Source organism: Leptonychotes weddellii, chromosome X (assembly GCF_054177405.1).
Source record: "Leptonychotes weddellii isolate Sample4059 chromosome X, ASM5417740v2, whole genome shotgun sequence".
Taxonomy (NCBI): domain Eukaryota; kingdom Metazoa; phylum Chordata; class Mammalia; order Carnivora; family Phocidae; genus Leptonychotes; species Leptonychotes weddellii.
This window is the reverse complement of record NC_138385.1, coordinates 105482830-105499641: the sequence shown is the minus strand read 5'-3', so window position 1 is coordinate 105499641 and position 16812 is coordinate 105482830. Positions and strand designations below refer to the sequence as shown.

At 52.0% G+C, this 16812-nt stretch overlaps 1 protein-coding gene across 1 annotated transcript in view; it reads left to right on the top strand.

The window, feature by feature from the left end:
- The first annotated feature begins 43 nt into the window (after positions 1–43).
- The window catches only part of GYG2 (glycogenin 2), a 91559-nt gene continuing 74790 nt past the window's right edge, over positions 44–16812 (top strand). Inside the window, exons 1-3 of the mRNA XM_081807983.1 lie at positions 44–143; positions 1360–1418; positions 2255–2346. Coding sequence (XP_081664109.1) covers positions 44–143; positions 1360–1418; positions 2255–2346 — 251 coding nt within the window. The remainder of the gene's footprint in view (positions 144–1359; positions 1419–2254; positions 2347–16812) is intronic.

The window sequence follows — 16812 nt, the reverse complement described above, 5'->3', positions numbered from 1 at the left end:
CGGCGCGGGGGGCGCGGGCGGCGGGCGGGCGGGGGCGGCGGCCATGGGCGAGGACGCGGACGCGGGCGGGGAGCGGGAGGCGGCGCGCCCGCCAAGTCCCCGCGAACTTGGGCGGCGGCGAGGCGGCGGGCGCGCGGTGACAGGTGCAAGCCCGGCCCCGCGGGGCGCAGCGCGCGGCCGAACGCGGGCGGCGGGGGGCGCGGGGGCGAGCGCGGAGGGGTGTGTGTGTGTGTGTGTGTGTGCGCTGCGGCGAGGGGCTCCTGCGCGCGAGCCCTGCGCCCCGCGCCGCCCCTAGCCCCGGCTCCATGGCAGCCTTGGGGTGGCTCCCGGGCCCCTCTACCCGCGCCAGCCCTCCGAGGGGGCCCCTTCTTTCCTCGTTCCGTAGCCCCCTCCCCCTCGCGCCGCGGCGGGCGCGCTGTGCTTGTCATTACAGAGGAATGGCGGGGGCGGGGGGGGGGCTGGTGGCAAGGCGCACCCCTTCCTTCTCTTTCCTGGGGAAGGGGCTGCGGGTTGCGTCCAAGTAACTGTTCGCTGCCGCCCCTGGGTAGGAGAGGCTGTGGGGGGCGTGGGGCCCAGGAGCAGGGGGAGTTCAGACCTAGACGCAAGGCTTACATAAGGGGAAGGGGGTTCCCTGTTCTGTGATGAATAGATGAACAGCCTGGGAGGGGGAGGACTTCCAGCAACGGGGATCCAGGCTCCTGAGACTCACAGGAAGCCCCCTCCCCATCCACACACGCACACACAGGGGTCTCCCACCCTGCCGTCCTGGGCCCTGGGGATGAGAGCAGGGACCTTACCCCAGCTGTCTGTCTGTCTGTCTGTCTGTCTCTCTCTCTCTCACACACACACACACCTGTCCTGCGGTCTGGGCTACATTTAGGGCTGACGCCTGGTGGGCACTGTACGAGGGCAGTGGGTAGACAGAGGCGGCTGAGGCAGCCCCTAAAAAAGGCTTATGCAGATGTCCTGGGCCAAAGAGCTGGTACCCACCCACCCAGCTGGGCAGCCGGAAGATTCTGCACTGTCCGGGATGCGGATGCAGGGAGCTGGGGGTGCAGGATGCGGGGCCCCAGGGAGGAATCCATGCACACAAGCAGCAGAAGAACCCCAGTGCGGCAGGTAGGACGTGGAGTTCAGGCCCAGCATGCTCTGAGTCCTGTCTCCACCACCTCCGGCCCCCAACCCTGGTGACTGGGGACTGGTCCTCCGTGCTTGGCAGAAGTTGTCACGTGCGTCCGGTGGGCAGTGGCCAGAGAGAGCCTGCAGACATGCAGGCGCCGACCCCATCCCTGATTCCCCCGGAAGACGGGAGGGGCCGGAGGTTGTAGCCTGTTTGTCTGAGCCCCGGACTGCCTACAGGAACCAGCATCATCCCCGACCTGCAGAGCCTTGCACAAAGACGATGCGACAGGACCCAGGTGCAAACGGCATCCCTCAGACTGCAGTGGAGTGGGGATGCAGGAGAAGGTGCCGTGATACCGGGGTGTGGGGACTGCATTGGTACAGCGTGGGGAGGAATACATCAGCAGTGGGCTGCACACTGGCCCTGGAGTCCAGCTCCCTATCCTGCTGGCCGATGCATGCACTCCAGCACCTGCTCTCTGCCCAGGAGGGCATAGGAAGGAGGGTACCACCTTCCCGCTGGGGGCAAAGAGGGAGCCCCCCCCCCCCCCCATCAGCGGCTCTCAGCAGCCAGGACGGCAAAAGCAAGGTCTTTTCTTTGGCCCTGCGGTCTGCGAAGGGGGATGCAGGAAGAAACGGGTGGTGAAGGAAGGTCCTTACAAGTGTAGTGAAGCAGCAGTAAGACTTCCAGTTAGGGGGTTTTTGATGCCATATATAAATAACCACAGATGCATGTCCAGGGAACTGTTGGTGTCAGCCGTGAAGTGTGGGATTCGAAGCCACACTGTGTTTTCCCAGAGCTCCAGCTTCTCACTCTGAAAACCACCTGCACGAGCAGCCTGTAGCTGCTCACTGGTTGAAAGAAGAAGGATCATTGAGTGTATATACCCTTCGCATTGCTCTCTTGCACACACACAGTTCCTATTGCTCAGGGGGCACGCTAAGGGAGGAGACCCTGAGTTCCTGACGTTGTGCCTGGAACTTGGTTCTGTCTGCAGAATCTACAAGACACCCACTACGACGGAGCCCAGACTGAGAAAGGACATGCAGGTGGGAAGGTGGAGACAGGTGTCCGAGGAAATGCACGGCAATCGCTTGCTTACCCAGGGCTGTGTGATTCTTCATGTAAAAGGATGAACTCCACTCATGGACCGGATCCCGGCCGTACCTCCGCACCTTAAATGCACAACGTGGGTCGGCCACCCTTGGGTCCAGCCTGCTCCGGTGCCACCTTCTTCCCAATTAATTCATGCACCCAGGCCTCCTTTGGGCTCAGCCGCTGAGTTACGTTGCACTCGGATACACGCTTGCTTTTTTTTTTCTGCGTCCACCAGCTCCTTCCTGAACCCCGTCCTGCAGGACGGCAGCATTTCAGGGAAATTGGCTCTCCCTGCCGTGAATTACTTTGGAATCAGATAAATGCTCGGTTCGTAAAGCAGAACTCAGGAGCCACCAGAAACTCTACGTGCAGCTCGATGGTCTTGTCTGCATGCTGCAGGCCTCCAGACAGGGACAGGGAGTCTTGTCGATCCCACTCTGAGCGGTGAGGGTTTCCCCTCGTAAGCCTGAGCACCTCTTACCCCTAAGTATGTAAATCCCGCTGAAAACCCAGGGCAGACCCTGCAGGGTAACGTGAACGTTGCAAAGTAGGCGTAGGTCAAATGTGCGTGCCGCCATCCTGCTTTGGAAATGTTTCTGAAACTATAGGTCACAACCAATTAGGGGACTGTAGAGTCGATCCAGTCGACGCGACGGGATTTTGTTTTTTTAATCCAATGGATTTTAAAAGAGCAAGCAGAAGGGGCTACGTGCGGCGAGCCTTCGGAGATCAAAAGTGTTTGCAGAACCCCATGTAGCAGCTGAGGCATCAAGAGGTGTAGCCGTTCAGGGATGGAGGGGGGGCAGGGGAGGCAGCCATTCATTTTCCTTCGGGTGCAAGGGAACCGAGAGCTGTCCTTGGTCAAGCAAAGTGATCAAAGAACATTGTGTCTTTATGTGAGAGAGGAAAGCAGCCCAGCCTAATGGGTAGGATTTTGTCTTACGGCACAGGTACATTTTGAAACTCACGGGCAAGGAGATCCCTGGGCTTGGGGCAGGCAGGTTGGGGCAGGGGAGGTCCCCCAAGGTCCAAACTCTCTGGCACGACCCGGGAAGGAGCTAAAGGATGTCTTCGTTTGTGATTGGCCGTGCACGCACTGGCCGTGGGACCAGCCAGCGTGTGGTGCGGACCCCAGGCCAACGGCGATCTCCGCGTCACTGCGTGTGTTTTCCTGAATGTCTTACAAGTCTTGGGGCGAATCCTGGAGGAAGTTGGGACAGGTCCAGCGTTTTATATAGCAGCTTGGACATCTTTCCCGAGCATTTTTGGACACTCTTGCTTGCCTCAATTGCCTCAAGTAATCCAATAATAATTGCTTCTCCCCGAGGCTCCCTTTGAACACAAGAAAACGTGTATTTTTTTTTTTTCTTTTTTAATCATAGGAAGCTTGCCCAAATTCTGCACGACGCCGATTGCGTTTTGGAGAGGGGCTGATCTTGGGGCCTTGTCTCGGGGGGTCTGCACATCTTGTCGGCCAACGTTCAGCATCCTTGAGATTTGGGGAGGGGGTGGTTCCAGCTCTTGGCTCCACAGTTCATTTCTAAAACACGGGATTTGTAAACCACTGGTTTGTATCCTAATCGGTGGCTGGCCAGTGTCTGTTTAAGTGTTATCTGAGTGTGTTGGGGTCAGAGGAGGTAAGGATATTGAAATTAGGGTTATTGAGATCGCTGCATGTCCCCAAACACCCACTCATGATACTCAGTCCATTGGAATGGGAGTAATAACAGAGCTGTTTCCAGCTTCAAACTTCAGTGCATTTTTTTTAAACATTATCCCAGCAGCGATGGGTTGGTGATGCACCATAAGAACCACAGGAAAGGAAATATTTTATTTTTTTAAAAAAATAAACAGAGAGGCGGTCGGTCCACCGTGGCTTTAGGATCATGAAAAGGACCCAAACAGCCGAGACCAAATGCTCCCCGAAGCGATATTTCGATGATGCTGGCCCCGAGACGCTGCTTATGTAACCCACACTGTCTATGTGGGTCTGTCTTTATTGTAAACTCTGTTTTCATTTTCACGTGGTTCATAGTGGGGGGAAAAATCTGGAAATTGACAGAGCTGGGGAAAATGCGCAAAGCCTGGCCATGCGTCGTATTAAGATTCCAAGGTTTTGAAATTAGGCTAGCATCTCTCTCTCTCTCTCTCTTTTTTTTTGCAATGTTTTGTTAAAGGGCCATGGGATGCTTTTTGGATGCGGTGGGTTCTTGAAATGTGCCTTGAAAATAAGTTAGTATTTGTCCGTACCTCCATGTCTTGGATGCGAGGGGCCTTTCTGCTTTGGGAAGAATGAGTTATTCTGACCTATTTCTTTACGCCACTTTGGGAATCCACAGAACATGGTGATTGCGTTAAACCTAGGGAAGATGCACCTTGACCATCGACTCATTTGTCATTGGTTGAGTGTGATGCTTAGATGTCAGGCATCCTAATGCGGCTGGCTGGATTTATTGTCTCCATGGTTTTTTTTTTTTTAATTAATTTATTTGTTTCTTTGAGAGAGAGAGAAGAGGAGGAAGAGCAGAGGAAGAGGGACAGGCAGACTCCACGCATCATGACCTGAGCCGCAATCAAGAGTCAGACGCTCGGGGCGCCTGGGTGGCTCAGTTGGTTAAGCGACTGCCTTCGGCTCAGGTCATGATCCTGGAGTCCCGGGATCGAGTCCCGCATCGGGCTCCCTGCTCGGCGAGGAGCCTGCTTCTCCCTCTGACCCTCCCCCTTCTCATGTACTCTCTCTCATTCTCGCTCTCTCAAATAAATAAATCTTTAAAAAAAAAAAAAAGAGTCAGACGCTCAATGGCCTGAGCCAGCCAGGTGCCCCTGTCTCCATCCTTAAGATGTGTATACGGTAAGGTAATAATCAATCCCATTCCATGCACCAGGATGCTGTGTGCAGAGTGGGGGTGGGGGGGATCTGTTACTGTGTGCATACAGATCGGTAGCTTCCCGATGAACATTTCCAATGCTCTCCGATTGTGACATGTCAGGAATGGGTGTTGATCCATATTTTATGGCGTTGCCAGTAAGCAGATGGGGATTCTTGCTTCCCACCGAGTGGGGGGTTGGGAGACATGGACAATCTGTTTCAGAGTCATTGCAGGAATGGGGGGAGAGAGGGCAGACTGCCATGCCTATGAGGCAATCACGTTACTTTCTGAAATGATTATGTAGGAAACTGTAATATGGCATCCATATCCATATATCGTAATGGTAAAACGATTGATACTGAAAATCAGGGGAAATCCTGCAAATAGAGCATTATCCCACCCACTTGCCCAGGGGTAGCTTGTATAAAAACGGCACGTGGGATAAGCAAAGTGAAAGGTGCCCACGTTTGTGCCGAAGTCCCCGCCCCCCGCCCTTCCAGAGAAACCAGGGCAACCCAGGTGAGCCAAAAGGTCTACCTTGTGGTTTTGTCAATCGGGCGTTGGACAAGCAAGTTTCCATTCTCTGCAAACATCACATGCCTTGGTGTAGGAATCCCCACATGGTCAACATCCCCGAGCACCAGAAAAGATGCAAGGGAGGGTGGGAGGCGTTCCAATAGGGGGGAAATGAGGGTCTGGGGGACTTGGGGGTAGAAGCAGATATTATGCATTAATCAGTTGCCCTTTCGTGGTGTTTCGTGTGTGTTAAAATATTTCCCATAAAGCTGATCCCTTGGAGGTAGGCGGTATTGTCTCCCTTCTCCAATTAGATAGCTGGGTGGGGGGTGGTGAGCAAAAGGACGAAGTCTCCTGTGGGGTTTGCACCCTACCATCACTTGGGGGGACGATCATAGAAGTAACTCAGGGTTACTAGATTATCATGTTCTAGTTCCCCAAAGGCGCGAGATGTGGGTCAGAACAGAAGTGTGATTTTGGAAAACTCCCCTGTCTCAGACATGAATTCTAAATTTGCACGCCGCAAGGCAGACTGGTGCTCGTTTGGGGGCATCCGAAAACACCGGCGCAAATGTTGCCTATTTCCCGCGATGTCCAGGGTCATCTACTCATTCTTTAGGCATCCTTTGATGTTTTTAGGATGTCTGCCTCCTCCCCGGGGGCATTCATCTGGCAGGTTGGCAACACCGCCGTTCGGTTTCCTTTCGGGGATGGGACGGATCTGAAGGGAGACGTTTCTGCAAAATCATCTGCAGGAGGGTTTGGTTCAGATGGGAGACCCCGGGGTTGAGGGTCTCCTGCAGACGCTCATGCTGATGGGACGCGTCCCCTTTGCAAGCGGGCAGCAGCGCAAGGCTCAGTTGGGTTTTACGCCTGTCTGATGGCTCCACCTAGTGGTCCTGAAGGGCATGGACTGCCTGCGTCTTCAGTTTGGCTCCTGGCAGGGGCCGGGGCTGGAGGGGAGGGGCGCTGCTGGAAGCCCAGATGCAGGAGCATGCACACCTGCCCACCATACACACCTGCCCACCTGCACTCGGATGCTCTGCCCAGAGGCCACCTGCAAAGGAGGTCGTGCCCACTGTGTTCAGGTGGGGTTTCCCGTTGGGGAGGTGGGTCGTCCCTGCAGAATGTCAGCATTTAAACTTCTAGAATAAAGTGAACCATCTGGTGATGTTGAAGTGGGATCTTGAGGCCATGGAGGGGTTGAGGGGCCCATGGAGGTTCTCCCCCCCAACCCAGGAAGAACAGCATGGCATTGCTTTAACCTCTCTCCTACACCCGTTAGAATGAAAGGAGCTGCCGTAACCTATAAGCTTCCGTGGTGTACACGCTAGATGTTCGCTTCTCACTTCCTGAATCGTCCAGTGCAGGGTTCCCCATTCGGTCAGGAGACTACGGTGACCGGGGACCCCCGACGGGGTGGCCAGCTCCCGGCGTCAAGGCGGCTCTGCACTTAGGAAAGATTGCACGTGGTCTGGTGTACAGACAGCTAGCCCAGCTGTGCGTGTCCATGGTCCTGGGTGTCCAGTCTTGACACAGATTCCTGCATCACCCGGATCATCAAGGGATTCAGGGAGTGGGGAGAGCAGGTGTGGGAGAGAGAAGTCCTCGCTGCAGACGGGGAAGGACCATTTTCCAAGTCACCTGAACATGCAGCGTGACCTAAATGTCTAGGGGACCTTCGGGAGGAGTGGGAACCATAAGAAGAAGAAGCTTCATTCCCCAGTGTACGGGTTAGAGCTAAATTCATTTAAACTGAAATTAAAAGCATACAGAGATCGAACAGTCTGCCAGTTCCTCAAAAGATTAGCCATAGACCTGCCATAGGACCCAACAGTTTTGCTCCGAGGTGTATACCCAAGAGAAAGGAGAATACAAGTCTATCCAAAAACTCATACGTAATGTTTACACCAGGACTAAAAATTGGAATCCACCCAAATGTCCCCGGATGGATGACTGGGTAAACAGAATGGGGTCCGTCCGTACAGAGGAATATTACTCAGCTGTGAAGAGCAGCAAAGTTCTGACACCTGCTGCCACAAAGATGGACCTCAAAAACACAAAACAAAACCGTGCTAAGTGAAGGAAGCCAGATATAACAGCCCACATATGGTCCGATTTGTATGACATGTGCAGGAAAGGTAAATCGGTCTACAGAAAGTCCATGTGTGGTTGTCGGGGGCCTGGGGACAGATGGCTTCCTGGGGACAAGGTTTCTGTTCAGACTGTGATGGTGGCCCAGCTCTGTCAATGGACTGGAAACCAGTAGATGGAACGCTTACAATGGGTCGACGTCAAGGTATTCAAATATGTCTCCATAAAGCTGTTTCCCGACACTTGCGACCCAGGACGGGCTGACTTTGTTGAGCACATGTGTGCCCGTTACCCACGGAAAGGGTAGTAAGCGGTCAGTCACCGCGTCTCCAGAGCAGATGGTGTTCCATACACGAAAAGGCTCAGGGCCTGGGGTATCGAAGTGGAGGAAGCTATTAGCTTTGTGGGGGCTTTTTCTCATTTTTTTTTCCAGCTTGATTGAGCTATACTTGCCAAATAGAAATGATATTAATTTCAGATGTACAACTTGATATTTTGATACACATTCTGAAATGATCATAAGTGAATTAACACTTCCGTCACCATAGTTAGCATTTTCCTTCCTTCCTTCCCTCCTTCCTTCCTTCCTTCTTTCCTCCCTCCCGCCCTTCCCTTCCTTTTCTTCCTCTTTCCCTTCCTTCCCTTCCTTCTCCTCTCTCTCCCTTCCTTCTCCTTCCTTCCTTCCTCCCACCCTCCCTCCCTCCCTCCTTCCTTCCTTCCCTCCTTCCTTTCTTCCTTTCTTCCTTCCCTCCCTTCCTTCCTTCCTCTCTCCCTTCCTTCCTTCCTTCCTTTCCTTCCTTCCTTTCTTCCTTCCCTTCCTTCCTTCCTCCCTCCCTCTCCCTCCCTCCTTCCTTCCTTCCTTTCCTTTCCTTCCTTCTTTGCCTTCCTTCCTTCCTTGCCTTCCTCCCTTCCTTCCTTCCTTCCTTCCTTCCTTCCTTCCTTCCTTCCTTCCTTCCTTCCCTTCCTTCCTTCCTTTCCTTCCTCCTTCCCTCCCTCCCTCCCTCCCTTCCTTCCTTCCTCCCTTCCTTCTTTCCTTCTCCTTCCTTCTTTCCTGCTGTGGATGTGTCTTCTTCCATGGTGGCCACAAACCATTTCACACTGTGAATGAGAACCGTATTCTGGAGGTGGACCACGGCCCTTGTTCTTGGCTGAGTTCTTGACCACCTGCGTTCCCATCATGCTGCCGATGACACATGGATCGTCAACAAGGCAGCCCAGAGGACACCTTGTGTCCACAGCTGGAGGGTGCCCAACAGGAGGCAAAAAAAAAATCAAACTTCATCTGGTCCTTTAGACATGGAAGGAGCTCTGAGAGCTCAGAGTTCATCTTTACTGTGAGGATGAGAAGCTTGATGTCTGGGAAAACCAGGTGGCTTGACCGAGGTCTCCACCTGCTTGGAGATGGTGTGGCACCAGGGGTTTCTGATGGCTCATTGTAGGGATGGGCAAAGGAACCAGACAGTTTCCATTGCTTATCATGTACCAACTTCCAGCATAAAGAGTCTCCCTCTATTATTACACTTACAGCGAGTGAAATGGTGCCCCTAAGAAAACACCAAAAGCATACCCAACCTGGCTACCGCATGGCTCCCAATGGATCCTGCACGATGGTGGAGGACCCACCATTTGTCTTCCAGAATAACCCGCCACCCCTCCCAACTTCCCCCAGCTTCGTTTCCCTTGTGCATACCTCCCGGCAATGAAAACCAGGGTTGGTGTTGATGACAGCAAAATGGTAGAAATCATTAGCAATGTTAACATCTTGAAACTGGGTTTAGCCTGGGGGGGCGGGGAACATAAGATTTTTCAGAGTGTTGCCATTCTGATGAGTTTTACAGAACTGCTCATTTATTTTTCAAGAACCGTTTTCATGGGGGGAAAGCAACTAATTGGTGATGTTCGAAGGATCACAAACTAGGTGGGACTCGCAATGATTATTGTAATGTGGCGTTTAGACTGTAGTCATGGCGACAGCTGAAATTGATTACTAAGGGACATGATGACCGTAAAGTCAGCATTGTCATGGGCGCTAAGATAACTCCAAGAGGTCGGCATTCCAGAGAGCTGTAGACATACAACTGGGTCCTGGGAGGAGGGCTGAGGGATCTAGGAATGGTTAACTTCACGCACTTCGGAGACAGAACCCAAATCCCATGCCGGCTCATCCTTCCTCATATCCCTACCTATAAAATGGACTGTCTCGGTCCGCTGGGGCTGCTATAACAGGACACCACAGACTGGGGGGCTTACAAATAAGAGACATTTAGTCTTGGCAGTTCTGGAGGCTGGACATGCACCTGCAGATTTGATGTGTGGTGTGAACCCCCTTCCAGGTTCACGGATAGATGTCTTCCCATTGTGTCCTGACATGGAGGAACAGGACGAGGGGGCTCTCTGGGGGTCTCTTTTATGAGAACACTAATGCCATCATGGGGCTCCATCCTCATGAGCTAAACCCCTCCCACCGGGGGTGTACCCATGCCCCACCTCCTAATCCCATCCCACTGGGGATTCAGCATCCCACATAGGGATTTTGGAAGGACACACACATTCCGTCTACATCGTAGAGATAAAGGACCAACTTCTTAGGGCTGTAGTGAAAATAAAATAAGCTCATGGAAAAGGCTTAGTAACTTAATAGCTGTTCCATAAGTGTTCCAATTGTTCCTGTTAAGATGTGTGGTTCACGTAGGAAATAATAAAATAATGTAATAGTGGGTTTGAACCCTCCTATGTGTCAAAAGCATTTGTAGTAGGCTGAATGGCAGCTTGCTCAAAATTAGGTCCACGTCTTCATCCCTGTGACCTGTGAATATGATCTTTTATGACAAAAGATGTGGGCAAAGATGCCCTTTAGTGAAGGATCTGAGATGAGAGCGTCCCAGATCAGGCTGGCCCTAAATCCAATGACAGGTGTGTATGAAAGACAGAGGAGGAGAAACACAGAAGAGGCAGGAAGGACCCTCCCCTGGAGCCTTGGGAGGGAGTGTGGTCCTGCCCCGCCTGGATCTCAGAGACCCTGCCCCGCCTGCATCTCAGAGACCCTGCCCCACCTGCATCTCAGACTTCTGGTCTCCAGAGCTGGATAGATGTGAGTTGTTGTCAGCTGCTGGGTTTATCATACTTTGTTATGTCTGCCCCAGGAAACTCTTATAGTGACCATAGATGTAAGATTTTTGGAAACTGGTTCAGCGGAACTCTTGACAACCTCTGGACCATCTTCTACATAATTTCTACTTGTCCCTAAAGACAATATCTCTGGCTGTCCCCTTTGTTTGGGGGCATTGCCTCACCGGACCCTATCTTGACCTATGTTCAGGCCAGCATTGAAAGCAAGAGGGCCTGTCTTCTGCCCTTTGTTGAGAATGTCAGTCTGGAACAAGGGAACTCTTTTCTTAGCGGCCTTAAAAGAACCTGTAGTCACCCTCAGTTCATCCCCACGCGTGCGACGGGTCCTGAGACCTGATTTATTTCACACCCCTCACGTCATCGGCCAAGTGCCCACCATCGGCCAAGTGCCCACCAAATGTGCGTGTCCATTCGTCCAGTTGGCTCTCCTAGCTGCTACTCTCTGGCTTGAGTCATCCTGGAATTCAGACCCTGCACTCAGTGTCTATGCCCCTTGGGTTCCCCGACAGTCACCTGGAATTTAGATGTCACTTGGCACATTCCCAAACGGATCAGGACTCCTGGACATTGAGGTTTCCCATGGGGTCCTGCGGTCATTGCCATCCACCTTTTCCGGCCATGTGGAGTGCTTCCTGACTCTGTGCGTCTGGCCATTTGGGGGCCCCACCCCTCTGGGTCTTCTGCTGTGCTTACTCATGTTGCACTTTAGGGGGCGGTCAGTGCCTGCTTTGTTCCTGTAGCATCCTGTGTCCTCCCTGTTTCTTATTCCACCCCATGGCCACCACTTTGGAATTCTGCACTTCTCCGTCCAAAGTCGGGACCTCATATTCCTGCTCCCAGGAGGATGGAGCTGCAGACCCGCCTTCTCCACATGCCTCCAGCTATCGCCTGTTTTCCTGGGGTGGTGCATTCCCGTGGGTTCCACTACCCAGCAAGGACGACTCCGTAAGGCAGGTGTTCTGTTCCTTTGGTGACAAATACACCCCATGAATTGGACGTCAAGGAAAAATTGGGTCTCGGCCCTCGGTTTCCCTATAATCCCCATAGTCCTGAGATGTTCTGATTTGGGGAGGCAGAAGGGGACTTTTTGTCACCAGACTCACTTCCCTTTTCCCTATAGGAATTAAAAGGAGTGACAATCACACTGTTTTGAGCAAATCATTCTGAGCCTTGAACAGAACGGAGTGTGTTAACTCTATCTTCAAAAGAACAGGCATCTGTCCCATTGGGGGAGAGATAAATACCTATGTGCTGAGCTGTGGGATCACTCCGATGAGCTAAGGACATGGAAAATCCTCTCTTCCATAATTCATGTACTCTGAATGCATCATCCAGGCTTCCACGCGGAGCCTCCGGAATAATAATGCAAAACACTGCTTCCCTTGACTTCCTATGGCTGTCATGTGGGGAATGGGAAGAGACTCATGAGAATGGAGGGGTTGAGTTCAGGAGGGAAGGGTGACTGAGCGATCCGAGCCCAGCGCCCCTCTCTCCAGGCACGTGCTGGGACTGCCCAGGAGCTGCAAAGCGAGACGTGCGTGGCTTTCCACGATTTCCTTTAGGAGACAACTTGTAGATGTTTCCTGCAAGTGTGCAAAGTCAAGAGTGCAACGAGCTGGGCCCTCCCCTTTTTTTTTCCAGAGTGTAGATTTGAGGGCAAACCAATGTGTCCGATGGGGACACCCCTGGATGGTCTGCTGGGAGCCGCCTGGAGCTTTGCCATGTGCTGTCCAGGTAGGGAGGTGGGCAGGTGACGTGGAGGTGGAAACACATGGTTTTTGCTAACCCAAGCCCATCTGCCCAGTGCAAGTGAAAGCCAATCACTGAGACATCAGGTTTACAGCAAGCAAAGGGTTTATTCGAGAGGCTGCCGGATGAGGAGCTGGGCGAGCAAGCCTTGAATCCACCTCCCCGAAGGGGCAGAGGACAAGCGTTTTATGATCATAGGGGTTGAGATTGCACACATCTGGATGAAAAGGGCAGGGAAATGTATCACTACTCATGAGGAAACATGGAGCACACGCTTTGGGAAAACATATGTAACCTACATCCCGTGTTCACTGTGGGGTGGATGCTTAACCCCACAGGGAGGCAAAATTCAGCCTCTGAGTCAGGAGGTTATCTTAGGACAAGAACGGGCCCTGGGCGTGCTCCCAGAACTGGGATAAGCCAGATGTGGTCTTGGGCTCCTTATCTCTGGTAAGGAATGTTCTCAAGCAAGAACCCTATCAGCTGACCTTGAATCCAGGCTTTTGCAGAGCCAGCCAGTGGGTTTGTTAGTGGGGCCTGAGAAGACACGATAGCTGATAAAGGAGACACAAGTCTTTGAAAAATGAGCCCTTTTGCTATTGTTGCTCATTTCAACCTCATTAACCCTATGGGGCATGGTTTTATTCCTTCTTAGTTATGTATCTCTGGAGCAAAGACCCAGCTGGGAAAGGGAAGATGTTACAGTAGGTGTTGTGAGTCATTCCGTGCCTCTTAAAAGTGACTGCCCAGCAGAGCTTTCCAGAAGACGGAAAGGTGTTCCTTGTTTTGCTTATCCCACAACGCAGACCCCAAGACTAAGACGCAGGCGCAAGGAGGTTACGTGGGGGATGCCTGTGCTCTGGGCTTTACTCGGAAATAGGGTCTTTGCAGATGTGATTAAGGGAAGGATCTGAGGTGAGCTCAGCCTGGATGAGGGTGGCCCTAAATCCAAGGACAGGTGTCCTTATAAGGGACAGAAGAGGAGACACAGACACAGAGGAGAAGCCATGTGAAGATGGAGGCAGAGATGGGAGGGACGTGGCCACAAGCCCAGGGATGCCTGGATCTCAGCAGCCCTGCCCCGCCTGGATCTCAGTGGTCCTACTCCGCCTGGATCTCAGTGGTCCTGCCCCGCCTGGATCTCAGCAGCCCTGCCCCACCTGGATCTCAGCGGCCCTGCCCCGCCTGGATCTCAGACTTCTGGTCTTCAGAGCTGAGACAGGATGGATGTCTGATGTTCAAAGCTACCCAGTTTTGGGTCCCTTGTTACTTAGAGCAGCCGTAGGAAACGCACACAGTTTCCTTGTTCCCCAAGTACTTAGGTCTGTGAGAAAAGAACCTGTAAACATACCTTCTCAGTGCATACATGAGCCAGCAGGTCTCCTGAGTGGAGACTTTCTCAGAGGCTCCAGGCCATGTGCTCCAAGGACAGTTAGGTTTCAGCCAAATAGAACAAGGCTTTCTGTGCCTTTCCCCTGAGGGTTTCCTGCCTGTGGGAGGTGCTGGAATGTCTCCAGTGTTGGTGTGTGCCAGCTTCGTCCTCCCGTGACAAAAGGAGGCCCCCTCGGTCATCTTGTTTGCTCCCAGTGTGGACCATGGCCTCTCCCCGTGTGCCACGCCGGGGAGGTCTCTGTGTGGCATCTTACCCATGGTGGGAGGGGTCTCCTCTTGTGGACATGGTTAGAGAGAGGCATGCACACAAAATGTAGAGGAAGGAATGAACCAGATTTTGTTTAGGGAGTAGGTGAGGGGTTTGTCCCTGGTATGTAGGATCTGCATTCTGGAATGTTCTTTGGTGGAAAGCTCCCATGGATGCAGTTCACCACGCAACCTCCCCCATGGGTTGAGTGCCCTCCTACCCATCAGATCCCTGCACTTCTCGTGGGTGTCAGCAGGACAGGACACAGGCAGCTCTGATTTGGGCTGTCCGTGTATTTCTAACTCTGTCTTCAGGAGGGAGAGAGGGGCCACCCTGCTAGCCAGGTGTCCTCAGGGAAGAGGGAAACGTCGATCTTTCTCTAAAAGGCTCAGCCACCCAAAGCATGTGTGTTTCCTACAAAAGGGGTTTGAAGGAAGCTCAGATAAGTAATGTTTTGTTTTTTGTTTTCTTAAAAACCTGCTCTGCTGGAATAAGCAATTCCGTGTTTTCTCTGTGTCGGGGTTAATGTAGAGCATGAACTCATCCATCATACCTGTCTTGCTAAAATGTAACACAGAGGCCGTTGGGGGCGAGGGAAGGTTTCGGAGGAGGGCGTAGGCCTTCGGAATTCCGAGGCCCACACGACCTCTCTGCATAGTTGGAATGCTGCAGGGAGTTACCTTCCCCGAAGCTCTCTTAGTCCAAATAGCCACCCTGGGATCTAAGAGATACACGCCTGTCCCCTAAGCTATGTTTAGCAGAACTCGTAGAACACACTGATCAGCACTTTGTATCTTTCCCATTGTCAGACTCTTCTATTTTCTGTAAGACCCCTCGTCACTCCTCACGTGCTTGAGAAACAGAGTAATAAAGATTTATGATTATCCTGAAGCACCAATAAAGGTGAGAACAAAGAAGAGCGAAGGGTCTCCGTCTCTCAGTGTGGACCTCCTTGCCTTCTCCTCTCTTTCAAAGTCTGGAGTCAACTTTCATCCATCGGTACAGGGAATGCTGGCCATTCCTGGCACCTCTGTGCAGGGAAGATTTGCAGGGAGGATGGCGGGAAGACGTGTTCTTGAATCTCCGCGCTGCACATGACTCTTGAGTTGGGACCTATGGAAGTTTACTGTCCGTGTTCCTGGGAAGAATCTGTAGCATTTCAGCGTCAGCTGTCCGCTGCTTTCTGAGCCACCCAAAGGAAAACGTGGATGAGAAATGTGGTCGGCAGCAAAGAACGTTGTGTCATGTTCCTGGTGGTGACTGTTTTTGGCCCCTTGGAGCCACATTTTCAAGGGTAGTTCACACTCAGCGACCACGGCCAGCTTTTTATTGCTTCATTTTTAAGACCCTCGAAGGGGGCCTGTCCCCTCCTCAGTGCACAGCAGATTCTACCTTGCTCACGTGCAAGAATCATGACCTGCTAAGGTGAGCTCTCCAAGGGGCCAGGTCACCATGAGAATCCAGCGGCAAGGTGCAGTTGGATAATATCAACCCGTAGACTCGCGTGTTTTCTCACTACTGTGTAGCCAGCCACATCAAAGTACCCCCAACCCTAGCAAAAGTCCTTCCTCTGTGGATTTGTGGAAAGTAGCAACCCACCCTGCACTTTTCCCCAGCTTACGGAAACACTTAACAAAGATAAATCTCTACAGGATGACTGCTTTAACTATTTAATTAGTTCTCTGAACAAACAGGAGAATCTGAGACTCGGAAGGAAAATAAAAAGGAAAGTTGATTCTTCATTCGGTTACTTCTCTCATAAATATTTTCCCAGGGGCAGAGAATGTTCCCTTTCATATTAAAAATATAAAGAAACTCTCGACTTCTCATAGCCTCGAGAAATATGGTCACGATTTCCATTATATTAAAAACAAAAACTTTGAAGAGACGCATCTGGGGGAGCAAGAGACAGAACAGTGGTTGTGCTTGCCTCTGGCCGGGATGGCTGGCTGTTGATTGAATTTTATTTTTGAAGTGTTCAAGTAATATATTAAGTAAATGGTGAAATTCATTTTCTGCACTGGCTTTGGGCAGTTGAGTGTTTGGGGTGGCAGTGTAGTCTACCTGGGAGGAACCCAATTAAACAGAGCCCCTGTCCCAGGAGTGGCTCACACACAGGGGACTTCACAGAACATCCTCATTCCATTCCTCTGGAATGAGATTCTGGCTGTGACCCTTCAGGGATAAGCAGGTGCAGAGAACATTGGATGACAAAGACCACATGCTCAGTGAAGTGACTTAAGGATCTCCTTGTAAGCCAATGTTCTTGCTGCCTCCTAGCCTTGACTACAGGGACTGTCTCCTGCCTTCTGGTGCTTGTGTTCTGACACGATTTGTCCTGTCCTGTGGTCTCTCATCAAAAGAGAGAAGTTCTTTCTTCCTCATTTGTGTTTCAGACCCTCTTTCTTTTTTTCTGACAGCCACCAGCAGGGGAACAACTTGAGATTTGCCCTCAGAAAATGTGCGAGTTAATCCCGCCTGTGTTATTTGTGGTCAATATATTAAAAATATCAATAGATGTTTCGGTAGATAGATGATGATAGATAGATAGGTAGATAGATAGGTAGATAGATAGATAGAAAGGGGTGCTTGGG